This window comes from Colletotrichum navitas (genome assembly GCF_030913465.1).
Source record: "Colletotrichum navitas strain CBS 125086 chromosome Unknown LY79scaffold_25, whole genome shotgun sequence".
NCBI lineage: Eukaryota > Fungi > Ascomycota > Sordariomycetes > Glomerellales > Glomerellaceae > Colletotrichum > Colletotrichum navitas.
This window is the reverse complement of record NW_026850571.1, coordinates 277,351-303,936: the sequence shown is the minus strand read 5'-3', so window position 1 is coordinate 303,936 and position 26,586 is coordinate 277,351. Positions and strand designations below refer to the sequence as shown.

Genomic DNA, 26,586 nt, shown 5'->3' with positions numbered 1-26,586 from the left:
ATCCAGCGGCGATCCCCTCGGCCTTGGAACTGTCATCGTCAATCTTCCCAACGTCTTGGCCACGTCGAGCCCGGCGAATAGCGTCAGCATCGTCTACACTTCCATCGTCAGCTTCTACTCTGGCTCTATCCCTGCGACGACCACGCTCGACCCCGCGGCCGGAGACAGCACTGGTACGGTTATCATTCAAGTCCCTCTCACCGCCTCTTCGAGCATCCCTTACACCACCATCACCAGTGGTTTCACCGGGCTGGTCCCCCAAACCACGACCATTGCCCCTGGCGCTCCTGGAGACTTGGGAACTGTCCTTGTTCAAGTCCCCTCAAGCTTGATCGGCGTACAGGCCGCCTCGTACGTGACGGTCACGAGCAGTGGCTTCACCGGCCTTGATCCCTTGACGACCACGATCCCGCCGGCCAACAGCGGAGACCCTGGCACCGTCGTCGTGCAAGTGCCCGATCCAACCCTGGCCAGCGGCATCCTGTACACGACTGTCACAAGCGGCTACGACGGCTCCGTCACCCTTACCTCGAGTCTCTCGCTGGCGACTGTCGGCGGATCCCCGGTGCAGACGGTTCTTGTGCAAGTCCCTACCGCCTCTGTCGCGAACGGGGTCTTGTTCACCACCGTCACCAGCGGCTACGATGGCTCCGTCACCCAGACCACGAGTCTGCCCCTGGGCACTGTCAACGGCTCTCCGGTTCAAACGGTTCTCGTCCAAGTCCCGAGTGTCACAAGCGCTCCGGGCGGTCAGTACACGACTCTGACCAGCGGCTACCCCGGGTCAGTCATCACAACACAGACGGACGTCCTCACGGGCGCCGATGGCTTGGTCACCGTCCTCGTCTTGTCGCCAACCGCCATCTCTTCGCCAGTTGCCACCAGTAGCCCTGGGCTTTTCGTTACCCTCACCACTGGGTATGATGGGTCCATCACTGCCACTTCTACGGGCTCGGTTACTGGGGTCGACGGTCTCGTAACCGTGGTCGTCCAGACTCCCACTGCGTCAGTTTTGCCTGGTCTTTCTTATACCACTGTGACCAGCGGCTACGATGGGTCGGTTGTCCAGACTCTGACTGGATCACTCACCGGTATCGACGGGCTGGCTACTGTTGTTATCCAGACTCCCACTGCAAGCATTTCTTCACCCTCATCAGCGTCCCCTTCAAACATCCCTGGTCTCTCATATACTACTGTGACCAGCGGATACGACGGATCAGTCGTCCAGACTCTGATTGGATCATCCACCGGCACCGACGGGCTGGCTACGGTGGTTATTCAGACTCCTACTGCTGTCGCCCCTTCGGCATCATCAGGTTTGCCTTCAAACATCCCTGGTCTCTCGTATACTACTGTGACGAGTGGCTACGATGGGTCAGTCGTCCAGACTTTGGTTGGGTCGTCCACCGGCACCGACGGGCTGGCTACGGTGGTTATTCAGACTCCTACTGCTGTCACCCCTTCGGCATCATCAGGTTTGCCTTCACCTATCTCTGGTCTCGCGTATACGACAGTCACGAGCGGCTACGGCGGATCAGTCGTGCAAACCATCATCGGATCATCCACTGGGATCGATGGATTGGCTACTGTTGTCATTCAAACACCAACTGCAACAGTCCTACCCGGCCTTGCGTATACGACAGTCACAAGTGGTTACAGTGGTTCAGTCGTTCAGACTATCATCGGATCATCTACCGGAACTGATGGATTAGCTACTGTTGTTATCCAGACGCCCACTGAAAGCGTCACTTCGCCCTCGTCCATCTCCGGCCTTTCGTACACCACAGTTACGAGTGGTTACGCCGGATCGATCGTCCAGACTCTTGTTGGATCGTCTACTGGCATTGATGGACTAGCCACCGTTGTTATCCAGACACCAACCGCGACGGCCCTGCCTGGCATCGCGTATACAACAGTCACAAGTGGCTACAGCGGATCAGTTGTTCAGACTCTAACTGGATCCTCAACTGGCATCGATGGACTAGCCACTGTTGTTATCCAGACGCCCACTGCAAGCATCACTTCGCCCTCGTCTATTCCTGGCGTTTCGTACACCACCGTTACGAGTGGGTACGACGGATCACTTATTCAGACTCTTACTGGATCCTCAACCGGCATTGACGGGCTGGCAACAGTCCTCGTGCAGACACCTACGGCAGGAATCTCTTCGCCATCGTCTATCCCTGGTGTCTCGTATACAACAGTTACAAGTGGCTACGACGGGTCTGTTCTCCAGACGCTTGTCGGCACTGCTACTGGCCTTGATGGCCTGGCTACGGTTGTTATCCAGACACCCACCGCAAGCATCTCTTCGCCTTCAACTATTTCTGGTGTCTCGTATACAACAGTCACAAGTGGTTATGCCGGCTCTTTGCTTCAAACACTTGTCGGTACTGCCACTGGTCTGGACGGGTTGGCCACGGTTCTCATCCAGACTCCCACCGCAAGCATCTCTTCACCATCATCTATTCCTGGTGTCTCGTATACAACAGTTACAAGTGGCTACGATGGTTCCGTTCTCCAGACACTTGTCGGCACTGCCACCGGTCTGGATGGTTTGGCCACGGTTCTTATCCAGACCCCGACTGCAGGAATCCCTACGCCATCATCAACTATTCCCGGTCTTTCATACACTACCGTCACAAGTGGCTACAGTGGCTCTTTACTCCAGACGCTTATCGGCACCGCCACAGGCGCGGATGGTCTCGCAACCGTCCTCGTACAGACGCCTACTACAGTTCCGGGTCTCTCATATACCACGTTGACTACCGGTTACGACGGCTCTGTGGTGCAGACCCTTACCGGATCCGCTACTGGTCTGGACGGCCTGGCTACAGTTGTTGTCCAAACACCCACTGCGGCCACTTCTTCGCCATTGTCAAACGATCCTGGTCTATCGTATACCACAGTTACAAGCGGATATAGCGGATCGCTTCTCCAGACGCTCATTGGCACCGCCACAGGCGCGGATGGTCTTGCAACCGTCCTTGTGCAGACACCTACTACAGTCCCGGGTGTATCGTACACCACTGTCACCTCCGGGTATGACGGCTCTTTGTTACAAACGCTTATTGGCACTGCAACTGGACCTGACGGTCTTGCAACGGTGGTTGTTCAAACGCCCACTGCGGCCACTTCGTCGCCATTGTCGATTGATCCTGGTCTATCGTACACTACAGTCACAACCGGGTACAGTGGCTCGCTTCTCCAGACACTCATCGGCACTGCAACTGGTCTTGATGGACTTGCTACAGTGCTTGTTCAAACACCCACGGCAGCCATCGCCTCACCGACGACGACTGTCTCCGGCCTATCATACACCACAGTCACCAGCGGATATGGCGGACCACTTCTCCAGACTCTTATCGGCACGACCACTGGAGTGGATGGCCTTGCAACCGTGTTGGTCCAAGTACCAACTTCATCGGTCGTTTCTGGCTCCTCCGTCACGGCGCCGCTGTCCTACACCACAGTCACCAGTGGGTATGACGGATCGTTGCTCCAGACTCTGCTCGGCACCGCCACCGGAGCGGACGGGCTTGCCACGGCCGTCGTCCAAGTCCCGACCGGTTCAACTACCATTGTGCCTTCGGCACCGACGGCGCTCCCGAACCTTTCGTACACAACCGTCACGAGTGGTTACAGCGGAAGCCTCCTCCAGACACTTATTGGGACCGCGACCGGTCCAGATGGGCTGGCCACGGTTGTCATCCAAACTCCCACGTCGGCAGCTATTTCCGCAACTTCGGTCACGCAGTCCATCATCTCGTACATCACAGTCACGACCACCTACGCTGGTTCTGTCACCCTGTCGCAAACCGTGGCACCAGCTGCCTCTGGTCTCCCTGGTACCATCTTGGTTCAGATCCCGACGAATGTTGCTTCAAGCACGCCTTCGCTCAGCGTCTCGGATGGCACCACCTACACGTTCATCACCACGTTCGTCACGGCGTCCACGACTCAGTTCTCGACGCTCGCTCCATCCGGAAGTGCTGGTCCCGTGACTGTGCTCGTTGCCCATCCCCGAATCCTCAGGGTGGTCACATCTCATGTCCCGGGTCTTTCAGCCCCGGTCACCTCGACCATGCCTATAGGGCCCGATGGCGTTCAGACTGTCATGGTCCTAGTTCCTACGACCGTCGCATCGTCGTCACCTGGAGCCAGCGGTATCACCACCGTCTTCAGCACATACCCCGGCTCGGTCACTCTGACATCCACCGGCAGCCCAGCCCTTCCCGGAGATTTGACGACCGTTCTTGTCCAGGTGCCTGCCGCCTTGGCCCAGATCACCACCACGCGCTTCGGCGCACCCTCGGCCGGCACTACTACAATCCCTGCCGCGAGCAGCGGCCTGCCGGCGACGGTCCTCATCGATGTTCTCGGCGTCTTCTCGACCGTCACCAGTGGATACTCGGGTCTTCTTCCGACGACCACGACCGTGTTGCCCACGGACCCCAACGGCACTGGCCTGGTCATCATCCAGACTCCTACCGTTGGCTCTCTGTCCGGCACCCCGTCTACCGTCTTTACGACCGTTCCGGCCACGGGGTCTATCCCGACCACGGCGACGGTCACTGGCGCAGACGGAGTTGTTTCCGTCATCGTGCAGACTCCCGTCTCTAGCATTCTGGGCTCCACCGTTTTCACCACGGTTCCTGGCACCGGCCTTCTGCCCCAGACCACAACTGTCACTGGAGCCAATGGCATTGTCTCCGTCATTCTACAGACTCCTACTACATCTGGACAGGTGCTCTCAACTATCTTTACTACGGTCCCTGGCACCGGTTCCCTTCCCCAAGCCACAACTGTCACCGGAGCTGATGGTGTTGTTTCTGTTATCTTACAGACTCCCACCACTTCTGGACAGGCACTCTCGACTGTCTACACTACAGCCCCTGGCACTGGCCTCCTACCTCAGACCACAACTGTCACTGGAGCCAATGGCATTGTCTCTGTCATTCTACAGACTCCCACTACATCTGGACAGGTACTATCAACTGTCTTCACTACGGTCCCTGGCACCGGTCTCCTTCCCCAGGCTACGACCGTCACCGGAGCGGATGGTGTGGTCTCTGTTATTCTCGAGACTCCGACTTCCAGCGCATCTGGAGGTGCAACCTCAAGCGCCTCTGGAGCACCGACTACGGTTTTTACAACAGTTCCTGGATCCGCCGCTCTACCGGCAACTACAACAGTCACCGGCCTGGATGGCGTCGTCTCCGTCATCGTCCAGTTGCCAAGCTCGACCCTCCCGCCTGGAGCCACCCCTTCCACCGTCTTCACAACCGTGCCCGGCACCGGAGCCCTCCCGGCGACTGCCATCATCACCGGAGCCAACGGAGTGGTGTCAGTCATCGTGTCAGAGCCGACCTCCAGCCTACCAGCGGGCTCCTTCACCACCATTACCACTGGTGGGCCGGCCGCTGCAACGAGCACGATTCTACCTGCAATCCTCGGCGGAGTTGGCACTGTCATTGTGCAGACGCCGACGCTCTCGGCAAGCCCCGGCGGATTCGTCACCGTCACATCTGGTGGCCCGGTCGCGTCGACCTTTACCCTCTCAGCGGCTGACCCTACCGGCGTCCAGACGGTTGTCGTTCAGACTCCTACCGCCAGCCCCAGCGTGGACCCTGCCTTTACAACCGTCACCGTCACAGGCTCCGTTGCGACGACCTTCTCGGTTCCCGCAGTTGGCTCGGGTGTTGGCACCGTCATCGTGCAAGTCACGCCGACCACCGCCGCCTCCGCCGCTTCACCCGCATCGGTCTCGAGTCGCGGCAGCTTGTACACCACCGTCACCACTGGCGTGCCTGGCACTTTCAGTGGCACGCTGACAACGACGATGCCTCCTGGGCCTGACGGCTACGCGACGGTGTTTGAGCAGTTTGCCGATCCCGATGCCACTTCCAGTCCCGATGCCACCTCCAGCCCCAGCGCAGCCTCGTACACAACCATCGCAACTGGAATCATTGGAAACTTTGCTGGTCTCCAGACCACAACCCTGCCAGCAGGAACCGACGGTTTGGCCACCGTTCTCGTCCAAAGCGCCGTTCCTTCTGAGAGCGTCTCGTTCACCACCATCTTATCGGGAGTGCCTGGAACATTTATCGGAACTCAAGCAACAACTTTGCCCGTGGGTACCAACGGCATCGCGACTGTCCTCCTCCAGACTGCTCTGCCAACCGCAAGCCCAGTATCGTACACGACGATTGCGTCTGGAGTTCCTGGGACTTTCGCCGGGCTTCAGACAACCACGCTGCCGGCTGGCCCTGATGGCATCGCGACGGTCCTTGTCCAGAGTGCTTTGCCTACAAGTGTTCTACCTACAACAGCCGCCTCATACACAACTGTTCTTTCTGGAGTTTCTGGTACCTTTATCGGACTTCAGACGACCACGCTGCCAGCTGGCCCTGATGGCATCGCAACAGTCCTTGTCCAGAGTGCTCTGCCAACAGCGCCCTCATTCACAACTGTGTTCTCTGGAGTCCCTGGGACTTTCGCTGGGCTTCAGACAACCACGCTGCCGGCTGGCCCCAATGGCATTGCGACTGTCCTTATCCAGAGTGCTCTACCAACTGCAAGCCCAACTTCCTACACGACAATCTCCTCGGGAGTGCCCGGAACATTCGTTGGGCTTCAGACTACTACACTGCCTGCTGGCCTTGATGGTATTGCTACGGTTGTCGTTCAAAGTGCCCTGCCCACATCGGGAGTTTCCTACACTACGGTATTCTCTGGTGTGCCCGGCACTTTCATCGGACCCAAGACCACTACTTTGCCCGCCGACCCCAACGGTCTTGTCACAGTTCTTGTTCAGAGTGCTTTGCCCACAACAGCAGCTTCATACACGACAATCTTCTCCGGAGTGCCTGGAACATTTGTTGGCCCTCAGACCACCACCCTACCGGCTGGCCCCGATGGCCTCGCCACGGTTGTTGTTCAAAGTGCTCTGCCTACATCCGGCGTATCTTATACAACAGTTTTCTCTAGGGTACCTGGCACTTTCACTGGGCCTCAAACTACGACTTTGCCTGCTGGCCCTGACGGCCTTGTCACTGTGCTTGTTCAGAGCGCCCTTCCAACATCCGGCGTCTCTTATACAACACTTTTCTCTGGGGTACCTGGCACTTTCATCGGACCTCAAACTACGACTCTGCCCGCTGGTCCTGATGGACTGGCTACTGTGCTTGTCCAAAGCGCGATTCCGACGTCCGGCGTTTCTTTCACAACTGTGTTTTCTGCGGTTCCGGGCACCTTTGTTGGTCCTCAAACCAGAACCTTGCCTGCTGGTCCGGACGGACTTGTCACGGTTCTGGTTCAAAGCGCGATCCCAACGTCCGCCGTCTCGTACACGACGCTACTCACAGGTGTCCCTGGAAACTTCGCTGGGCTACAAACCAGTACCCTCCCAGCTGGTCCAGACGGAGTTGCGACGGTGCTTATTCAGAGTGCCCTGCCCACTGCAAGCCCAACTGCTTTTACAACTCTCGTCACTGGTATCCCTGGCACCTTCATCGGAGCCCAGACGACCACTCTACCAGCCGGAAGCAATGGTGTCGCTACCATCTTAATCCAGACCGCTTTGCCAACCGCGAGTCCAACCTCGTATACCACCCTCTTCAGCGGTATTCCGGGGTTACTCGGACCACAGACGAGCACTCTTCCAGCAGGAAGCAATGGCGTCGCCACTGTTCTCATCCAGACTGCTTTGCCAACCGCAAGCCCGACCTCATATACTACTTTATTCAGCGGCATTCCGGGCTTGCTTGGGCCACAGACAAGCACTTTACCAGTTGGCCCAGATGGGGTTGCGACTGTTCTTATCCAGACCTCTTTGCCAACTGTAAGTGCAACATCGTATACCACCTTGTTCAGTGGTGTTCCCGGCCTGGTCGGACAGCAGACAACCACTCTTCCCGCTGGTCCCGGCGGAGTTGCAACTGTCCTTATCCAGACGGCTTTGCCAACAGCCAGCCCGACATCATATACCACATTATTCAGTGGTATTCCTGGCTTGCTTGGACCACAGACGAGCACTCTTCCGGCCGGAAGCAATGGCATCGCCACCGTTCTCATCCAGACTGCTTTGCCAACCGCAAGTCCGACCTCGTACACCACCTTGGTAACCGGTATTCCCGGATTGCTCGGACCGCAAACAAGCACCTTGCCAGTTGGACCAAACGGCCTTGGAACTGTCCTCATCCAAACGCCTCTGCCAACCGCAAGCCCGACCTCGTACACCACTTTGGTAACCGGTATTCCCGGATTACTCAGACCGCAAACCAGCACCCTGCCAGTTGGGCCAGACGGCCTTGGAACTGTCCTCGTCCAGACTCCTCTGCCAAGCGTGAGCCCAACCTCGTATATCACTTTGAGAACCGGTGTTGCTCGTTACTTCGTTGGGCTTCGAACGAGCACTTTGCCAGCTGGGCCGGATGGAGTCGCAACTGTTCTTATTCAGTCAGCTCTGCCAACAGCCAGCCCGAATTCGTATACTACTCTGTTCAGCGGCATCCCAGGTCTGACTGGGTCGCAGACGAGTACCTTGCCGGGTGGGCCAGACGGCCTTGAAACTATCCTCATCCAGACTCCTCTGCCAAGCGTGAGCCCGACGTTGTTCACGACTCTCTTCACCGGAATCCCTGGAACTTTTATTGGAGCTCAGACTACTACCTTGCCGGTTGATCCCAACGGCATCGTAACCGTTCTCGTTCAGAGTGCCCTGCCTACAGCAAGCCCTACCTCATATACCACTTTAGTCACTGGTATCCCAGGCAGCTTCTTAGGTTTACAGACATCCACCTTGCCAGTTGGTCCTAACGGCGTTGCAACTGTTCTTATCCAGAGTGCCCTACCCACAGGAAGCCCTACCTCGTATACCACTTTGGTCACTGGCATTCCAGGCACATTCCTCGGCTTGCAAACTTCAACGCTGCCTGCTGGGGTTGATGGCATTGCAACCGTTCTCGTTCAGAGTGCCCTACCCACAGCAAGCCCGACATCATATACCACTTTGGTCACTGGCATTCCAGGCAGCTTCTTGGGCTTGCAGACATCCACCTTGCCAGTTGGTCCTAATGGTATCGCAACTGTTCTTGTCCAAAGTGCCCTGCCCACAGCCAGCCCTACCTCGTATACCACTTTGGTCACTGGTGTCCCGGGCACATTCCTCGGCTCGCAAACTTCAACGCTGCCCGCTGGACTCAATGGGATTGCGACTGTTCTTATTCAAACCGCGCTTCCAACCTCGAGTCCTGCGGCGTACACAACCCTGTTTACCGGGATCCCGGGATCGTTCTTGGGCTCACAGACAACCACGCTACCAGCTGGTGCGGATGGCCTGGCAACTGTTCTTGTTCAGACTGCTATCCCAACAGCAAATCCCACCTCGTATATCACAATTCTTACCGGGGTGCCCGGAACTTTCGCTGGTACTCAAGCTACAACACTCCCCGCGGGAACCGACGGCATCGCCACCGTCATCTTCCAGACGGCTATTCCAACGCCAACTTCAAGCAGCTCCGGTGTCGCATATACCACGGTCTTGACCGGAGTCGCTGGCTCTTTCGTCGGTACCCAGACGACCACTCTGCCCATCGTCGGCGGCACTGTCGGCACTGTTCTCTTGCAGACTGCTCTGGCCTCGCCCAGCCCCGTTGTCTCTTACACGACGATTTTGACCGGTATCCCGGGATCGTTCATCGGAACGCAGGCAACCACACTCCCGATAAGCGTCGGCAGCATCGGCACGGTTCTTCTGCAGACCGCTATTCCCACAGCAACTCCCAGCACCAGTGTCAGCATCACCTACATCACCATTGTCACTGGTGTCTTTGGCACCTTTGCCGGAACTCAGACGAGCACTTTGCCCATTTCTTCCATTCCAGGGTTCGGGCTCGGCAACACGGCCACAGTCCTTCTGCAGACTGCAATTCCACCAACGAGCGCCGTCTCATACACCACCGTTGTTTCCGGCATCGTTGGAAGCTTTACCGGAACGCGGGCCACAACCCTTCCGGGCGTTGGCCTCGATGGCTTGGCTACCGTACTTCTCCAGACGGCCATTCCAGCGGCAGCTTCATACACAACCCTGGTCACCGGCGTTCCGGGCTCTTTCATCGGCACTCAGATCACGACCCTGCCTGGCACTGGAGCCGACGGCCTTGGGACAGTTCTCTTACAGACGGCTATTCCCACTACTTCTGCGGCTTCCTACACGACCATTGTTAGTGGTATCGTTGGGAACTTCGTTGGAACACAGACAACTACCCTGCCCGGCACAGGAGTCAACGGTCTGGGTACCGTCGTCTTACAAACTGCACTCCCAGCGGCTACGTCTTATACAACAATCTTCAGCGGTATCGTTGGAAACTTCCCTGGCACTCAAACAACCACCCTACCTGGTACTGGGGTCAACGGCCTCGGAACTGTCCTTTTGCAGACGGCACTCCCAGCGGCTACTTCGTACACCACCGTCTTCAGTGGCATCGTCGGCACCTTCATTGGAACCCAAACGACAACCCTGCCCGGCACCGGCGCAGATGGTCTTGGTACCGTCGTTCTGCAGACCCCCATACCTACCACGAGCCTTTCGTTCACGACTCAAACCACTGGTATCGCTGGATCCTTCATCGGTACCCAAACCACCACGCTGCCTGTCGTTGGCTCTGGCAATGTGGCAACTGTTCTCCTCCAGACTGCCCTTCCAGTTGCTTCTTATACGACACTCTTGACAGGAGTCCCTGGGTCCTTCATCGGCACTCAGACATCCACATTGCCTGTTGTCGGAAGCGGTGGAGTGGCAACTGTTCTCCTCCAGACTGCCATTCCTGTTGCTTCCTACACGACAATCTTGACCGGAGTCCCTGGATCCTTCACTGGTACACAGACATCCACTTTGCCCGTCATTGGAAGCGGTGGGGTGGCCACCGTTTTGCTCCAAACCGCCGTTCCTGATGTTTCATACACAACATTGTTGACAGGCATTCCCGGCAACTTCGTTGGAACTTTGGCGACCACGCTGCCGGTCATCGGCAGCGGCAACGTGGCCACGGTTCTGCTTCAGACGGCTCTGCCTTCCGCCACCAGCTCATCGTCGGTCCCGTCCGTCACTGTGATCAACACCTCGTACGTGACCATCGTCACTGGAGTCTTTGGCAATTTTGCCGGGACCCAAACGACTACTCTGCCGGCTGCCATCACCAACCCAGGGCTGGTTACCGTGGTTCTGCAGACGGCGATCCCAAGCTCCGGGTCGACGTCGTACACAACGCTTCTTACTGGCATCAACGGAACCAACTTCCCCGGAACGAGGACTACCACTCTTCCGGTCATTGGAACTATCGGCACAGTCCTCTTGGAGACCGCCATTCTTGATCCGTTGGTAACTTCCTACACGACCATTCTCACTGGTCTCACTGGCGTGAGCTTCCCTGGTACAAGGGCAACAACTCTCCCAGTGATTGGCACCATTGGAACTATCCTCCTCGAGACCGCTATTCCGGACGACCCAGCCACTTCCTACACAACTATTCTCACTGGTCTCACTGGTGTGAGCTTCCCTGGTACGAGGGCGACAACTCTCCCAGTGATTGGCACCATTGGAACTGTCCTTCTCGAGACTGCCATCCCGGATGCGCCGGTAACCTCTTATGTCACAATCCCGACTGGTATCCTCGGTGCCAGCTTCCTTGGAACCCAGCTTTCAACGCTGTCGGTTTCAGGCACTATCGGAACCGTCTTGCAACAGACTGCTATTCCCAATCCAGTCACATCGTATATCACGATCCCAACTGGTATCCCAGGGGCGTCGTTCCCCGGAACCCAGTTCTCGACTCTGCCAGTCGTTGGTACTATTGGTACTGTATTGCAACAAACTGCTATTCCCGATCCGGTCACATCGTATATCACGATCCCAACTGGTATCCCAGGGGCGTCGTTCCCCGGAACCCAGTTTTCGACTCTGCCAGTTGTTGGTACTATCGGTACCGTATTGCAACAAACTGCTATTCCCAATCCAGTTACGTCGTACGTCACAATTCCGACTGGTATCTTAGGGGCGTCGTTCCTCGGGACACAGTTCTCAACTCTGCCAGTCGTTGGCACCATTGGCACCGTGCTGCAGCAGACTGCCATTCCCAACCCCGTCACCTCCTACACAACCATCTTCAGCGGAGTCCAGGGAGCAAGCTTCCTTGGAAGTCAAATCTCCACTCTCCCTGTCGTTGGCACGATCGGAACCGTGTTGGTCGAGACCGCAATCCCCGACCCAGTTACCTCATATACAACAATCCTTACCGGCGTCAGCGACGTCTTTGCCGGAACACGGGCAACCACACTACCGGTGTCCGGCACCGTCGGAACCGTGCTTCTGGAGACGGCCTTACCACAAGCGCCAGTCACTTCGTACACCACAGTTCTCACCGGTGTGCAAGGAACGTTCCTCGGCCTTCAGACCACGACTCTGCCGGTCTCGGGCACGCTCGGAACCGTCCTGGTTCAGTCGGCTTTGCCTCTTGTTACCTCGTACACCACCGTGTTCAGCGGTGTCACCGGCCTCGCTGCCCCTCTCACCTCTACGCTCCCAGTCACCGGCACTATTGGGACTGTGGTTGTTCAGACTGCCCTCCCCGTCGTTACATCTTACACCACAATCTTCAGCGGCGTCACGGGTCTTACTGGACCTGTCACCAGCACGATTCCAGCTGTCAGCGGAAACCTTGCGACCGTCGTCATTCAGACCGCCCTCCCCGTTGTCACTTCGTACACCACTGTCTTCAGTGGTGTTACTGGTCTTTCTGGGCCTGTCACAAGCACGATACCGGTCGTGGGAGGAGGAAACGTCGTAACTGTTCTCGTCCAGACTGCCCTTCCCATCGTTACATCATACACTACTGTTTTCCAAGGCGTTACTGGTCTTACCGGACCAGTCACCAGCACGATTCCAGCAGTTGGCGGAGGAAGCATTGCAACTGTCCTTGTGCAGACCGCCCTGCCCGTCGTCACGTCATACACCACTGTTTTCAGTGGCGTTACTGGTTTACTGAACCCAGTGACGAGCACGATTCCCGGAATCGGAAGCATTGCGACTGTTGTGGTCCAGACTGCTCTCCCTGTTGTGACATCGTACACTACAATCTTCCAAGGCGTGACTGGTCTTGCCGGACCAGTCACAAGTACGATCCCGGCAGTCGGAGGGGCAAACCTTGCAACCGTTGTTATCCAGACTGCCCTTCCGATCGTCACCTCTTACACGACTGTCTTCAGTGGCGTTACTGGCTTACTGAACCCCGTAACCAGCACTATACCTGGGACTGACAGTGTGGCAACTGTAGTTATCCAGACTGCCCTCCCGGTCGTCACCTCCTACACAACCGTCTTCAGCGGTGTCACTGGGTTACTGAACCCAGTGACGAGCACGATCCCGGCAATTGGAGGAGGAAGCCTTGCAACTGTTGTCATCCAGACGGCCTTGCCTGTTGCTACATCCTACACAACTGTCTTCAGTGGTGTCACCGGTTTACTCAACCCAGTGACAAGCACCATACCTGGGACTGACAGTGTGGCAACTGTTGTTATCCAGACTGCCCTCCCGGTCGTCACCTCCTACACAACCGTCTTCACCGGTGTTACTGGTTTGCTCAATCCAGTGACGAGTACCATACCCGGGGCTGGAAGCGTTGCTACAGTTGTGATCCAGACTGCCTTGCCTGTTGCTACGTCTTACACAACTATCTTCAGTGGTGTAACTGGTTTATTGAACCCAGTGACGAGCACTATACCTGGGGCTGGCAGCGTTGCCACAGTTGTCATCCAGACAGCCCTTCCAGTCGTCACCTCCTACACAACTGTTTTCAGTGGTGTCACTGGCTTACTGAATCCCGTAACAAGCACCGTCCCTGGGGCTGGCAGTGTTGCCACTGTTGTCATCCAGACTGCTTTGCCCGTGGTTACTTCATATACCACTGTTTTCAGCGGCGTTGCTGGACTTGCGGCACCTGTCACAAGCACCATCCCAGGGGTTGGAAGCATCGCAACTGTGGTTGTCCAGACTGCTTTGCCTGTGGTTACTTCATATACCACTGTTTTCAGCGGCGTTACTGGTCTCGCGGCACCTGTCACAAGCACTATCCCAGGGGTTGGAAGCATCGCAACTGTGGTTGTCCAGACTGCTCTGCCCGTTGTCACCTCGTATACAACAGTGTATACTGGCGTGGCAGGTCTCGCAGCACCCGTCACAAGCACCATCCCCGGCGCTGGCAGTGTTGCAACGGTCCTTGTTCAAACCGCTCTGCCTGTTGTGACCTCCTATCTAACAGTGTTCAGCGGCGTGACGGGCCTCGCTGCGCCGGTCACAAGCACCGTCCCTGGCGCCGGAAGCGTCGTGACTGTGGTTGTTCAGACTGCTTTGCCTGTCCTAAACCCAGTCTACACGACCGTTCCCACCGGAGTCACGGGCACCTTTGCCGGAGTTTCGCTCGTCACCCTCTCCGGCGTCGGGTCCACCAGGACAGTCCTCGCCCAAACAGCTCTGCCGTCGAGTACGTCGTACACCACCGTCAAGACGGGCATCATCGGCACGTTCACCGGAACCCGGGTCACCACCGTCGGTAACACGGTCCTCCAGGAGACGGCCTTGGCGCGCACCACGCAGACGTACCAGCCATCGGGATGTATCCCGACGCCGTCCCCCGCCGCCTCTACGGGCGGTGTCTGCCTTTCGAGCCTTGCGAACCCGGCTTTGCCAACCGCTTGCGCGGGTCTCACTGGAGGCTTATTTTCCACCGTCACCCAGGCCCAACTGAACCTCTGCCAAACCGCCCTGGGAACGACGGCCAATTTTCCTGGCGTCAGTCAATGTCTTACCGTCGGCCTACTTGACAGCGTCTTGGGAGGCAACTATAAGCAGTGTATTCTCAACGCCTTGGATAAGGTGTGTCTCCCGCAACTTCCCACCGCTTGCGCCGGCCTCGCCACGGCTGTTGGGTCGACCGCTGTCCAGGCCCAAGCGAGCGTTTGTTCCCAAGCCCTCGGCGTCTTCAACCAGGTCGCAGGTGTGGCGTCAGGCGCCTCGAACTGTGTCAACACCGCCTTCAGCAGTGGCCTCGCCGCCCTCAATTGTTTCGAAGGCAAACTCGGCCTTCCGGCCAACTCAACGGTCGCCGGACTTACGGGCACAGTCCTTTGTCCCACGCCAGGCAAGGCCTGTGCTCAACCTCCCGCGGCTTGTGGCTCGCTTCTGGACATCTCGCTGAACTCGACCCAGATCGGGACTCAGCTCAACCTCTGCCAGCTTGGGCTCAACAACCTGCTCTCGTCTGTAGGACAGACAGTAAGCACCACCACAAATGCATTAGGTTGTACTCTTGGTGATATTACCGGCCTTGTGGGCAGCCTCCTTGGAGCGCAGACACAGTCGTACGCCCAGTGTATACAACAGCAGGCTGCGGCAAGCTGCATCACCAGCCTACCCTCGACTTGTCTGAACCTGGGAGTCAATGTAAGCGGCGGCGTGAATGTTGGCCTCGTCAGCTCGCCAGACCTGCTGCAGTGTATCACCAGTCTCGGCCCGCTCCTGTCCAGCGGCGTCGCCTCCCAGTGTCTGAACCTGTCACTGTCGGGCGACGGCATCGTCAACTGCCTGAACTTGCGCCTGTTCGGCATCGCCACGGTGAACGTCTCGAGTTAATCCCTCTTCTAACTCAGAAACCCCTCTTTTATTTTCTTTTGGTCTGTTTTTTTCTTTCGTCCTGACCTCACGGCGTTGAGGGGAAAATGAAACTGTTGGATACGGCTATAATCTCACCTTTATCCATTCCTTGGTCGGAGACCCGCAGGCTTATTATGCGCGAGGCGCACCGCGGGCTGTTTCTTAAGCAAACACGAGACTGATAATCATGTAATACATAATATCAATATACCTTCCTTTGTTCATTCCATTCCGTTCCAGGTTTAAAGCCAATGGTTTGCTGGTGACACCTGCGTATCGGTCCTCGAATCGGGTGCTCTCTCCCCTGACGATGATGACCAACCAACATCACCACCTGTTTTTTCGGCGGCCCGATCTCATCTCTTCCCGGGGGTTGAACACGGGGGCCGTAAGCCCTGGTGTAAATCCAGGTGTTGATCCTAGTATGAATTTCCCCTTGCTGCCAACATACCTATCATTATCTAGACGCGACGCCCCCCCTGACAGTCCAGGAAGGGTGACGCACATGCAGGGTTTAATGAGGGCCGTTTTCGCTTTTCACTGCTACCTATCCGTACAGTAGCTTGGTCTACGGTTACATACGATTCGATGGCCCAAGGAACCCTGGTTTGCTTGCGGGGTTCCTGACAGGAGGATTTCGTTCACCATACAAACTAATGCAGCAAGCGACCGGCTATTGTTTTTTTAGGTTTTTTTATTTATGAGATATATGTTTTGAGACACTAAGCCGGCTGGCTGAGCTCAGCAAGCAAACCATCAATCATATCCCCCCCGTGGTCAATATGTGTGTTCTTTGGAAATACCCGCTCCCACCTCCCCTTGCGGCTGCTTACCTTTTGCTCCTCTGCTTGCTTTCGTTCCAATCGGATAAACTGGTCGTCGCCCTGTCCGTACTGTTTTCGACAAGGGGGGGGGATTTCCATCTTGTTGCGTCCGCTCATTTTCTAAATTCTGACTTCATCTGATCGCTCTCTAGGGGGGAAGGGTTCCCGTAGGTAGACAGCCGCGATCCGAGCATCTCCCCGCCGACCCCCCTCTTCCTCATTCGCTACGAACCTCCTATTTATCTAGGTATCATGCTTCCATTCTCGAATCAGCGTCGTCGCTCCCAGGATGATGCCGGCGAGCCCGACCCAGAAGCGGACCACCTCATCCCCACGCGGAAACGCCGGCACCGCGTCCGCGTCCAAGGCCGACTCGCCGTCGTCCGCAGCGTGTCCACAGCGAACCTGCGGCCCGCAACGTCCGTGGCCCCGGCGCTCCCATCCCCGGTCGCAGCAGCCGCGAGCGGAACGACGACCCCGGCGACGCCCCGGTTCGAGTCAGGCGTCGCCGGCACCACGGACGCGCCCCTGCGGAGGAGGAAAAGCCTCGACGACGCGAGCAGCGACTGCACCGAGGAGGACGACGCGAAAGAAACGGCGGTGCGGGACCGCCAGCTCAGGGGGTACGGGATCGGCGGCGCCGGGAATATCAGTGAGTTTCTTGCCCCGTTTTCCCTGGGCTCCGGCAGCGGCAGCATCGAAAACAGAGACTGACGGTGTGCTTATCGCAGGACGTCCGACCGAAGTCTACGGCTCGGCCAAATCCAGGTCGTCACTATCGAGGTTTTCCCCGTTCAGCCCGTCCAGCCCGGCGGGCGAGACGGAAAAGAAACAATGGAGCTTCAAGGAATTGTTCGTCCGGACAGCCGGACGCAAAGGAAAAGGGGTCTGCTGATCCCGGCCCGCCCAGCACTCTTTACTTGAATTACTATGGCTACAGGCAGCAGCACCGCGTTTCTTGGACGCGCCGCTGACATTGTGGAATGGCGCTTTTTTTGTGTGGTGGCGAGGATTCAACATTATTGGGCATCAAACACCAGACTAGTCCGACTCGGCTCCTCGGGGATAGTGTGACGACCGCCAGGGAACGAACGCTAGTTAGTACCTAGGCCCAGTTGATCCTCCTTTAACTGTGTCGGACATGGCGCTGATGGGCTGGCCGCAAGTAAGCTCAAAAGATCCTCATCGCTGCTTTCATTCGCGCATACGAGCTTTGTCCGGAGGGGGGTATCGATCCTGAATCCGCCACGCCAATGAGATTTGATAGCACCCGTCAGGCTTCGGAGACGATCCATTCGAACCCTTCCACGCGAACATGTGCGACGGTGCACGCTGGCTGGCATGGACTAAAATCTCCCGTCAGACTCCTCGGATACGGCAAACCAACGCAGGTTCGGTCTGTTCCCACCGGAGGCGGCTTATGTCGACGCCTTTGTATGTTGAATCAGGCTGTGAGTCTGCCAGTCGGCATCAGACATGTTCACAGGTATATAAATAAGCCCGATGATAGTGCTGCCCGTGGTTTGGGATGACTGTGTTGTGCTGGTCCATCCACGCCATCTCAGTAGTTCATGCACTTGGAGTTCTCGACAACTTGGCGATATCAATACCTTGAAACTAAGCCATGACGATGTCAGACGACGCCATCGCCCGCATCGAGGCGGCGGCCAACGACGGCGTCAGTGACGGCAGCAAGAAGCGACCCTACCTCGTCTTCTGCTCGGCGCCCGCCTCGGGCCACACGTACCCCATACTACAGATCGCCGCAGAGATGATCCAGCGAGGGTTCGAGGCGACCTACCTCGCCGGCGAGGAGTTCCAGCCGCAGGTTAAGCGGATGGGTGCCGAGTTCGTCGCGCTGCCGTCCCTCATAACTCCGGCTTTCCTCGAGGAACGCAGCAAGGTCCCTCCTGGCGAGGCTCGGATGTTGTGGGACGTGAGCAACATCTTCATCTCGTTGGTGCCCTTGAACTTCCCCGTGATAATGCGGACCCTCGAGAAGATCCGCGCGGAACGTCCCGGCCAGCAGGTCATCATCGTCCACGAAACCTGCTTCATGGGTCTCCTCCCGATGGTGTCGGGGGCCCCGTTGCCAAAGGGTTATACTACCAGACCCCCCGTCATCAATGTCAACGTGATCCCCGTTGCCGCCGCGAGCATCGACACCGGCCCATTCGGACCCGGCCTCCCACCCGACTCGACCGAGTCTGGCCGCGCGAGGAACGCGCTTCTCATCGGCCTGTTCTTTAAACCCGGAGGGCCGTACGACCAGTTGCGACAAGAGTATAACGCCGTCGTCAAATCGCTCGGGGCAACGCAAGAGGCCCCGATCGACCTTATTCGGTCGTGGCAGTCGAGCTACGACATCACGCTGCAAATGACCCCGCCGAGTCTCGAATATCCCAGATCCGACATCCCTGACGTCATCAAGTACGCCGGGTGCCTCCCGCCGAAGCCCATCGACCCCAACTTCAGATACCCGGAGTGGTGGAGCGAGATCACGGCCGGCACCAAGAAGATCGTCGGAGTCACGCAGGGCACCGTTGCCATGGAGTACACGGACCTCATCATCCCCACGTTGCAGGGCCTTGCCCATCGCGACGACATCATCGTTGTCGCCATCCTGGGTGCCAAGGACGCCGCCTTGCCAGGAGAAGTTGCGGTTCCGGCCAATGCGAGAGTCATAGACTACATTCCCTATGACGCCCTGCTCAAACACGCCGACGTTTGGGTCATGAACGCCGGGTTTGGCGGTTTCACGCACGGCATCACCAACGGGGTGCCCATGGTCCTCGCCGGCGATACCGAGGACAAGCCCGAGGTCGCGATGCGAGGGCAGTGGGCGGGCGTGGCGTACAACCTCAGGGCGGGCAACCCGACGCCACAGCAGGTCGCCGACGGTGTCGAAGAGATTCTCGCCAACGGCAGGTACAAAAAGCGCGTGATGGAGGTCAAGAAGGAAAGCGATGAGCTGAAGGTTCTGGATGTCGTGGAGAAGCAGATCTGGGAATATGCGGAATCTTCGTAGGTTGAATCGAATAGACAACAAGTCGGTTCGTTCCGCAACGCTGCTGGTGCGACATCGCTACACGATGACAAGGCTTGCTGGGCCGAGTCGCCCTTGGGAAAAGCTGCAGATTTTGCTAAACTTAGCGCGCTCAATCGATATGGTCTTGCTGTCCACTCCGATCTACAACGCTTTCCCTTCCGTGAATCAACCTCATTATATACGCAGGTCTCCTCCTCCATCAAAGGAGGGACCATCGTGTTTAGGGAATTACATGGGGGCCCGCGTTGAGCCAAAAAAAAAAAAAAAAAAAAAAAAAAAGTCTTGTCGAGCCCCTTTCCACATTCATTAGTCCTCGACGAGCTGCTGTTGCAAAATTTCGTCCACGCCCTTCCGTTACCTCCCTCCATATGCAGCGCGGTCCCCTCCCCTTGACTTCAGGCCCTCCTCGGAAAAACTGATGCCATTGATTGTGATTAAATGTCCCCGGTGAAACCGTGGGCCGTGAACCGTTGCTGATAGTCACGCAAGTGAGCCCAGTTGCGCATTTCCTCTTCCTCGTCCTGCGGCGTCATGTTCTCTCCTGCCATGCTGTTGCCACTTGGGCCTGTGCCTTCCAGTTTCAGGAGGACATCGATGAGCTTTACCAATGCCTCCTCCGACTTCATGGCGACCGGACCCTTGCGCTCGGGGGCATCGTTTAGTAGGGTCGACGCGACCTGGCGGATCTTGTTGATCAAGGAGCCGCCGTTGGGTTCGAGATTACGCTGCGAGATGGAGCCGAGGACGTGGAGCAGGTTCTGGACAATCAACTCCCTCTCGGCCGTCATCAGCTCAAAGACACGTGCCTCCTCGGCGTCCTCGGCGTCCTTCTCGTCGGGCCCTTTGAGCGGCTGGTCGTCCTTGTTCGGATTGGCCAAGTGCACGTCTCGCAGGTTGAAGTACAGCTCGACGTAAAAGGAGCGAGTCGCCAGTTGAGAAATGTAAATGTTCGCCTTTTGGATCTCGTACTGGAGCTGCCGGCGGCGCTGCGGGTGGTTCTTGATGACGTTCCGAACGTCGTTGGATGGCTGGTTGTTGGGGTAGGCGGGGGGCACGTATTGAAGATGGGCATCGTCCAAAGCGCCAAAACCGCTCGACTGCTCATAGGACGCGCTCAGCTGGAGCTCGGGCGGCAAACGGTCGAGAACGTCCTTGGCGGCGATGAGGGCATCCCGCAACAAAGCCATCTGATCGAGCCAAGGCAGCGTGCTCATACCATAAACGAGCTCTACGCTGACAATGGCGTTCATGGTGGTGTAGATATCGATGGCGAACCGGTAGCCGGTCAGCAGGGTGACGGAGCTCTCGGGCGGGTACACGATCTCGTTGGCCATGATGTAGAGATCGTCGACATCCTCGGGCAAGGCGGGATAGGGCAGTCCCGGGGTCGACGGGGCGATGACCATGTCCGCATGGGAGGAGCCCAGCTGTGAGAAGGACCTGCGGGACGTCAGTATCGCCAATCATCCACTTCAGATGCACCTGGACGGCTCACCTCACGCCCAGCAAGAGACACCAGAAGATGCGCTTGCCGATCTGGTCTTTGATGTGGTGAAAGGGTAAAGGGTCGGAGGAGCAATGGTCATTGCCAAAAGTAGGGAGCTCGTTCGGGTGCTTGGGGCGGTGGAAGCCCAGCTCGCGGATGAGCGACAGGCACTCGGCGTGGAAATAGCGATACCTGCTCGTTTGGAAGGTGTAGCCGGCTGCGAGACCTAGGAAGTAACTGGTGGCGGCGTCGTCCAGCGTCTTGGGTTGCTTCAAGGGCCAGCGGGCGCCCCTCGTATCGAGGGCAATGTCACGACATCTCTCAATCATGACGATGGCCCTGGGGAACAGGTGGGTGCTGTGCTGGGTTTTGAGATGTTGGCGGGCACTGCGGGGGAAGGAAGCGACAAGGGCGGCAACCATGGAGGCCAGCAAGCCGAGGAACTCGGGGTTTGTGCGGTCCTCCCTGTTGGCAAACGAGTGCCGAAAGGTGGGCTCGTGGGGGAAGGGGGCAAGAGGGTGTATGTAAGTGAAGAAGTCGTCGATGAGGAGCTCGAGGATGGGCAAGGGGGCGATGGACTCCGCGTCGAGGCGGGCGGGACCCTCTGCTATGGAAACGAGGGCCTGGGCAGCGTTGTGAGGAGAGGGCGAAGGGGTGACGGCGGCGGCGTACGAGGTGAAGGCGGCGGCGGCGGCAGCGGTGGGAGACATGCCGGGCTCGATCCTCTGCCTCCGAGCGGCCCTGGCAGCCTCGGCATGCTTGTTCGGGGGGCCTCGTCTCTTCAATTGGCGGTTGAAGGTGCATTCGACGTTAAGCTCGGCACATGGGCGACAGGGAGGGCCGGCCTCGTCACATTTGACCTTTCGCTGGGAGCACATGTCGCAAGCCCGTCTAAGACGGGTCAGCTTGGGATTGACGGTCGGGTCACGCGGCATGTGAGGCATGGGCGCAAAGGCCTGAGGGAAAGTAGGCATGGAGCCGTGCGACACGGCAGCGAGGGAGTCGTCGGCATCGAGAGGAGAGGTCGAGGTCGGTGCAGCTGTCGGGGTATGCGGGCCATGCTGGTGCAGTTGCTGATGAGGCGGCTGAGCGGGATGAGGAGGGGGAGGGAGATGCTGCTGTTGCTGTTGCTGTTGCTGTTGGTGTACTTGCTCGTGATCGGCCATGGACGAGGGCATCGGGAGGTGCTGCTGGTCAACGGGTTGTTGTTCGGTTTGTTGCTGCTGCTGCTGCTGCTGCTGCTCATCGGCGACGGCGGCGGCAGCGGCAGCGGTGGTCAGATGATGCTGGACATTCTGGATGGCGGCAGCGGCTGCTGCATCAGATGCTGCCTGGAGGACCTGGAGGCTATTGCTGGCGTAGGCGTGAGCGGTGGCGTGCTGAGATGCAGTGGGCGAGAGCGAGACGGAGACGGGGTGATCGGGCTGTTGGTCGTCGTGATCGTGCTGATCCTGCGGCGGCGATTGCTGGTCTTGGTCGGCCAGAGACGATGACATCTCGAGGGGGAAAAAAAAAAGACCCAGGGCCGAAGATGGGCGCCCTCGGGGGTCCTTGACTCTCTCGAATGGGATGGGCGGTGCTGGGTCGAATGGCTGATTGTCGGAGAAGCTCCGGCTGCGGCAGAACGCGGCTCGCTTCTGTCTGTCTATCTGTCTGTCTGTCCGTCTGAGCGGAGGTTTGTCGAGCCGGCGTCCCGTCCCGCGCGTCTCTCTGCTTGTTTGCTTTGTTTGTTTAGGATTAGACCAAGGTGGGCGGTCAGAGAGAGGCTTGCCATGTTCACACTGTAAAGGTAAGCATGTAGTCACGTGCAGCTGGCGCTGGTCCTGATAGCATACAGTACATGTCGATCACGTGACTGCACTGTGTGGCAGAACCCGGCTGGAAACGGGATTAGTCAGCCGCCTCCGGATATCGCCCCATCTTTTTCCGTCTGTACTCGAGTTGATGATGGGAAGGCGCTGGGAAGAAGTCAGCCATCTGCCTTATTCCTGTTTTCATCGACTCGCTTAGAAACGGAAAGGAAGGAAAGGCGCAAGCACAGTTACTACATAGGTAGTCTGTAATTAGGTAATCACTAACAAACTACCTATAGGTACGAGTCCACTATCATCACCTGACTTGCTAGTAGTATAATACTATACCTACACTGCTCGCCTCTCTCTCTTTCTCTCTCTGACGATCAAAAGTTGATTCAATCCTGCATCAGGGCCGAGCGACCGGGCAGGATCTCAAAAGTTGCAAACCGAAACGTCTTCTTTGCTCTGCGCCTGTTGTTGACTTTGGTCCTTCGTTTCGTCTTGTTCTCGATATACCTCCTGACCTCCGTCGCCGTGGCAGGGAATGCCTTCTCTCTGGACCTCGACCAGGATATCTCGAGGCTAAAGAACCTTCCCCGAACTTTGACTGTCGCCTAGTAATTCAAAATATGCCTTGCCACCGGTATCTTTCCCCGGAACATATAGCCCCGACCCTGCTTAGGGTGTGCTCGGCCGCTGGTCATGATTAGTGATTAGTGGCCAGGAGGGACTTTTCGTTACTTGTGCTACCCCAACTTTATGCTCGTTGTACCGCCGAAGTGGGTTAGCCCGTGGCCAGCTCACCGCCTGCTCGAATAGTCGAAGGTTCGTGATGTTATATCATCGTGAAAGTTAAGGCCGAGGGGTAGTTGCAAGGGAAGAAGTTGAAGTCTACATTTCTTATCATTAGATTTATAGCTAAAATAACCACTTGTTGATGCTTACTATGACGTCTTTACTTAAAGAGCCTTGTATAGTTAATAGTGATAGAAGTAGTAACATGCAACAGTCCAAGTTATCCCTAGCGCCATCACTACCTCCACTAGTACAACTACCGCCACCACTACTGCCGCCATTAACAAGGCCACTGACGAAGAAGCAAAAGCAGCCTAGTAGCCAAGTGCAAGCTATATAGGACTATAGCTATATACTGCTCTTTCTTTAGCTCTACCAGCAGCAAGTTAACAACAAGGTGTTAGTAGGTATAAGAGGGCCAGTTGTAAGGCAAGCAATAGCAAATATCCTACCAAAAATAAACAAAGTTAACCTATAGTTATCTATACCTACCTTATATACAAAGTATTGCCACCTGTTAGCCGCCTTCCGTAAAGTCAAGACCCTTATTCGCTCGGGGGTTGGGTACGATAATAACAGCGGTATTATCACAACGTCGGACGAGAGCTAGGAGGCTTTTAAGAGGCGATTTCCTGGCCTAAAATCCATTCGCCACAAGGGCTTCCCATATATGGATAAGATGGGTGACTTGTGGCCAGAGGAAGTAGCAACCAGGCAGTATATCGCAGAGGCCAGCGAGGCAAATAATTTACAAGTGGTTAGAGAAGATAAACCTGAAGAAGACAATGAGTCAGTAGTTGAATATAGGAGGAGGAGGGATAAGTATAATCCAGATGCAAACCCTATCTCTTCATCGCCACCGATGTCTGATTTGGTGGGGGACTTATAGCAACTGCTACAGCGAAAAATGACAAGAGTAGGAAAGGAAAGGCATAAAACCCTTATATCCTTCAGCAAGTCCATTAAGCAAGGCCTTGGTGGGTTAAGTGAGGCCATAACGATAGCAATACCACAAGAGCCTAGATCTGACGATATAACCAAGGCAATTAACGACTATTAGCAGCTCTTTAAAGGCAAGTTAGATAGTTGGGTTGTAGTAAAAGTTGTGTTGTTTTTTGCAAAGTTGCCCTATACGGCTGTTGCTTGGTTGGCAATAAAGTCAGTTAATAGTAAAGAAGAATTTCTTTAAGAAGTTGGTATTATTGGATAGTTAATTATCACGTGCTGCTAGATAACTTGCCCGATTTTCCTATGCCCGTATAGCAGTATTATAGCGAATTTCTATACTAGATTTCTTGCCAACTATACTATTTACCTACCTACTTGCCTCTGCTAACAACAACAACTGCTGCTTATTAAGCTCTTTACTATCACCTTTGTTGCCTTTGCTAATAAAGTTATAAAGGGCAGTTGTTGCGTATACGAATCGGATTTAGTTAGCGAAGCTATACTTAGGGGTAGCTGCCCATAAAATCTTCTACCTCTGCTTAAGCTTGCCAAATACCTTCTCAACAATAACCTAAAGTCTTAAGTGGTATATATTATATAACTCCTTCCTTGTTACTGGCCTAACACTGCCCTTAGCAAACTCTTTAAGGTAATACCTTTTGCCTAGGTACAGAGTCACTATCCCGTTGCTACAAGCAAATCTAGTATTGCTAAGGTAATAACGGCCCTCTAGTACTGCAAACGATCTACTAATTGCTTACTTTATTAGGGACACGTTGTTTATTAACCCTTTGGCTCCTGCTAAGACGTATACGAATAACCCATTGAACCTAACTGCGGTAAGGACGTTTTATGATACATAGCCCTTACAGCAGAAGAATCGCTTCTGGTTATCCAGTGGTATATAGGCCTTAATAAGCGTACCATCTACTGCTCTAATACACCCAGTAAAGCAGTAGTCCCAAGGCAACAGCTCTATCAATGGAGATACGTACAGCTAGCCAGGTTAGGTAACAACTTCAGTATAGAGGGCGACTATTGCTAGAAGGATTCTCTAAATAATAGTACATATAGTACTATGCGCCATTTGGAAGAGATAGGCAGCGTTTTGCTAGGTTTGTCCTTGACCAAGCATATACAAAAACACTATAAGTTTCTACTTAACTAACTAATAGATAGTATCTTTTACCTATTTGCCGTTACGTAACCACTTTGCCAGTCAATAAAAGTTATACTTGCCCATGCAAAAAAGGGCAATGAATTACTCATTGGACCCGTTGATGAAGTACTCAGCTATTTGCCTTGCGTACTCAACACCACCAGGATGGATATATCCTTGCGGTTGCCGTATATCACTAGGGGTATTGTTAACAATAACAACAGCAGCAGCTGATACTGCTGTTACAACACCTGCTGCTACTGCTGTAATATGGTAATAATTCATTCTTGTTGTTGCTGTTGTAAGTATTGCCTAACTTCACGCATTCAGGCTGGCCACTAATCACGCTGGCCACCGATTTCTCAATGCCAGGATTAACGGCAGAAAAGCCTAATTTGAACAACGCTTTCCTTCTTTTGGTGGTGGGTTGCGATGGATTCAGAAAGATACATTGCACAAATCTGACTTTCTAGTTGCAGCAAGCATCCGGGCTCGGATACCCCTCGGAAGCAGTTATGCACGCCGGAAACCCCTCCTGGCCACTAATCACTAATCATGACCAGCGGCCGAGCACACCCTTAGCTGGGTCCTGGACCAGACGTCCTTGGTAAAGCTACATAGGTCCTGGAGAAGAGTCATGTTAGAGTCTGACCCCCGTACCTTGCGATGGATGGCCGCACACTTCTGTTTGCCGACAAGCTAAGCTGCGGACTGCATGCAGCCAGGATATGGCGTTGTGAGGCTCGACAGTTCTCTTGAATGACTAATTACCGTAATCATGCAACACACCTGGCCTTCAGTCGCCAGGCCTTGCCGGTCG

At 55.8% G+C, this 26,586-nt stretch overlaps 4 protein-coding genes across 4 annotated transcripts; 3 read left to right on the top strand and 1 right to left on the bottom strand.

Moving 5' to 3' along the window:
- Positions 1–16,785: 16,785 nt before the first annotated feature.
- LY79DRAFT_669313 (uncharacterized protein) lies at positions 16,786–17,247 on the top strand (the record flags this gene model as incomplete). The annotated part of the gene is made up of 1 exon (XM_060563625.1): positions 16,786–17,247. The coding sequence occupies one exon, from the start codon at positions 16,786–16,788 to the stop codon at positions 17,245–17,247; it is 462 nt and encodes a 153-aa protein (XP_060414791.1).
- Positions 17,248–18,016: 769 nt separating this feature from the next.
- Positions 18,017–19,788, top strand: LY79DRAFT_179850 (uncharacterized protein). The gene has a single exon (XM_060551293.1). The coding sequence runs from the start codon at positions 18,158–18,160 to the stop codon at positions 19,559–19,561; it is 1,404 nt and encodes a 467-aa protein (XP_060414790.1). The 5' UTR covers positions 18,017–18,157; the 3' UTR covers positions 19,562–19,788.
- Positions 19,789–19,834: 46 nt separating this feature from the next.
- LY79DRAFT_631065 (uncharacterized protein) lies at positions 19,835–22,797 on the bottom strand. The gene is made up of 2 exons (XM_060562173.1): positions 21,078–22,797; positions 19,835–21,022 (listed from the first exon to the last, which is right to left on the bottom strand). Exons 1-2 carry the CDS (start codon positions 22,562–22,564, stop codon positions 20,017–20,019), a joined length of 2,493 nt encoding a protein of 830 aa, XP_060414789.1. The 5' UTR covers positions 22,565–22,797; the 3' UTR covers positions 19,835–20,016.
- Positions 22,798–26,102: 3,305 nt separating this feature from the next.
- LY79DRAFT_552054 (uncharacterized protein) lies at positions 26,103–26,348 on the top strand (the record flags this gene model as incomplete). The annotated part of the gene is made up of 2 exons (XM_060557691.1): positions 26,103–26,188; positions 26,246–26,348. Coding segments are annotated over exons 1-2 (160 nt in total), but the record flags the coding sequence as incomplete, so codon positions are not given.
- Between the last annotated feature and the right edge of the window lie 238 nt (positions 26,349–26,586).

Excerpts from the sequence above, each read along its gene's own strand:
- LY79DRAFT_179850 (XM_060551293.1), top strand. The coding sequence starts at position 18,158 with ATGACGATGTCAGACGACGCCATCGCCCGCATCGAGGCGGCGGCCAAC.
- LY79DRAFT_631065 (XM_060562173.1), bottom strand. The coding sequence starts at position 22,564 with ATGTCATCGTCTCTGGCCGACCAAGACCAGCAATCGCCGCCGCAGGAT. Across the intron at positions 21,023-21,077 it reads TGTCTCTTGCTGGGCGTGAG|GTCCTTCTCACAGCTGGGCT; the intron begins GTGAGCCGTCCA and ends GACGTCCCGCAG.